This window comes from Myotis lucifugus, unplaced genomic scaffold, assembly GCF_000147115.1.
Source record: "Myotis lucifugus unplaced genomic scaffold, Myoluc2.0 scaffold_960, whole genome shotgun sequence".
NCBI classification, from domain to species: domain Eukaryota; kingdom Metazoa; phylum Chordata; class Mammalia; order Chiroptera; family Vespertilionidae; genus Myotis; species Myotis lucifugus.
The window spans coordinates 23,102-24,311 of NW_005872008.1; the positions used below are offsets into that span (position 1 = coordinate 23,102).

At 65.7% G+C, this 1,210-nt stretch overlaps 2 protein-coding genes across 2 annotated transcripts in view; both read left to right on the forward strand.

Annotated features, from left to right (window-relative positions):
• The window catches only part of NLRX1 (NLR family member X1), a 20,070-nt gene extending 18,866 nt beyond the window's left edge, over positions 1-1,204 (forward strand). The window contains exon 11 of the transcript XR_002827232.1: positions 274-1,204. The gene's annotated coding sequence lies outside the window, so the exon portion shown is untranslated. The remainder of the gene's footprint in view (positions 1-273) is intronic.
• PDZD3 (PDZ domain containing 3) overlaps positions 326-1,210 on the forward strand; it is a 4,221-nt gene continuing 3,336 nt past the window's right edge. The window contains exons 1-2 of the mRNA XM_023747741.1: positions 326-510; positions 873-946. Coding sequence (XP_023603509.1) covers positions 326-510; positions 873-946 — 259 coding nt within the window. The remainder of the gene's footprint in view (positions 511-872; positions 947-1,210) is intronic.

Below are 1,210 nucleotides of genomic sequence, written 5' to 3' on the forward strand. Positions count from 1 at the left end.
GGAAGAGTTCAAAAGTCCTCCTCCCGGGGTCCTGGTCGGCGAGCGCCGAGAGCCATTTCATGCCAAGAAAGCCAGCGCCCATCTAGTCCAGGGCGTGATGGTTTATGTATCCGGCCTCTAAGCAACATCTCCAACAACATGAAATGCGGCGTGGTCTTACGTTTCTTCCGCATATTGTTTGGGGTGGGGGCGGGCAGGCACAGGTGCGAGAGGCGCGTGCGTGCTCCCCCAGGGACAAGACTCCCCCTAACATACCCCGCTGCTTCCGAGCAGCGTCTTCAAGGAGGCGGTACTGGGGGGTCAGAGGGACGGTCAGCTGATCTCCATGGACCTTGTCCCCACTCTGAGCGCCAGGTTGTTGATCCAGCTATGGAGGCAGCTGCAGGTAGGAGCTGGAGGAGCCCCCGGAGGAGACCTCAAGACCTCAGCAGCCAGGGGTGGCCGGAGGCTGAGGCCTAGGGACCAGGGCACACGATGTTGGGGCCTGGAGCCCCGGGACGCAGCCTGGAGGTGGGGGGAGAGGGCCTGGATGCGGCTACCTTCCTGGGCCACACCCTGTGCCGGCGGCTCGGAGGGCTGTGCCCTGGCCTGGGGGAGGGGCGGGGAGGGAGGGACAGGAAAGCCCCTTTTGGAGCAGAATGGAGGGTCGTGTTCTGAGTTTGGGGTTCCCCTCAGTCCTCTCAGTTAGTGAGCGCGGAAGGGGTGAGGAACGCGCCTCTCCCCCTCGCCCCTTTCGCCCAGCAGGTCTCCAGGAGGCGGCTCCCGTCGCCCTGTAAGTGGTGCCCTGGGCGGGGCTGGGCAAGGGCGGGAGGGACTGGGGGGACCCCTCAGCTGACAGGAGCATCTCCAGTGGCGTCGGGGTCTCCTTGCAGGAAGTTTGAGTTTAACCCAAAGCTGGGCATTGATAATCCTGTCCTGTCCCTGGCGGAAGACCGTGGCCCCTCTGGTAACCCCCTCGCCGGCCCCTGGGCAGCCGTTCCTTTCCCCGGAGACCTCGCGGCCCCGCAGGCCCCCGTCCCCTGGAGGCCACTCCCTCGGACTGGCCTCGGTTGGGAGTAACCACGGGGACAGAGGAGGCCAGGCATGTCCTTCTGTCCCGGCCCCGCTGCCCAACACCCAGCTGGGTGCAAGTCCACCTGTGCCCTCCCGGGGGCAGCGTCTGCTGGGCACAAGGTGACTAGCACTTGGGCCACATCCCTCCCCCCTCTCC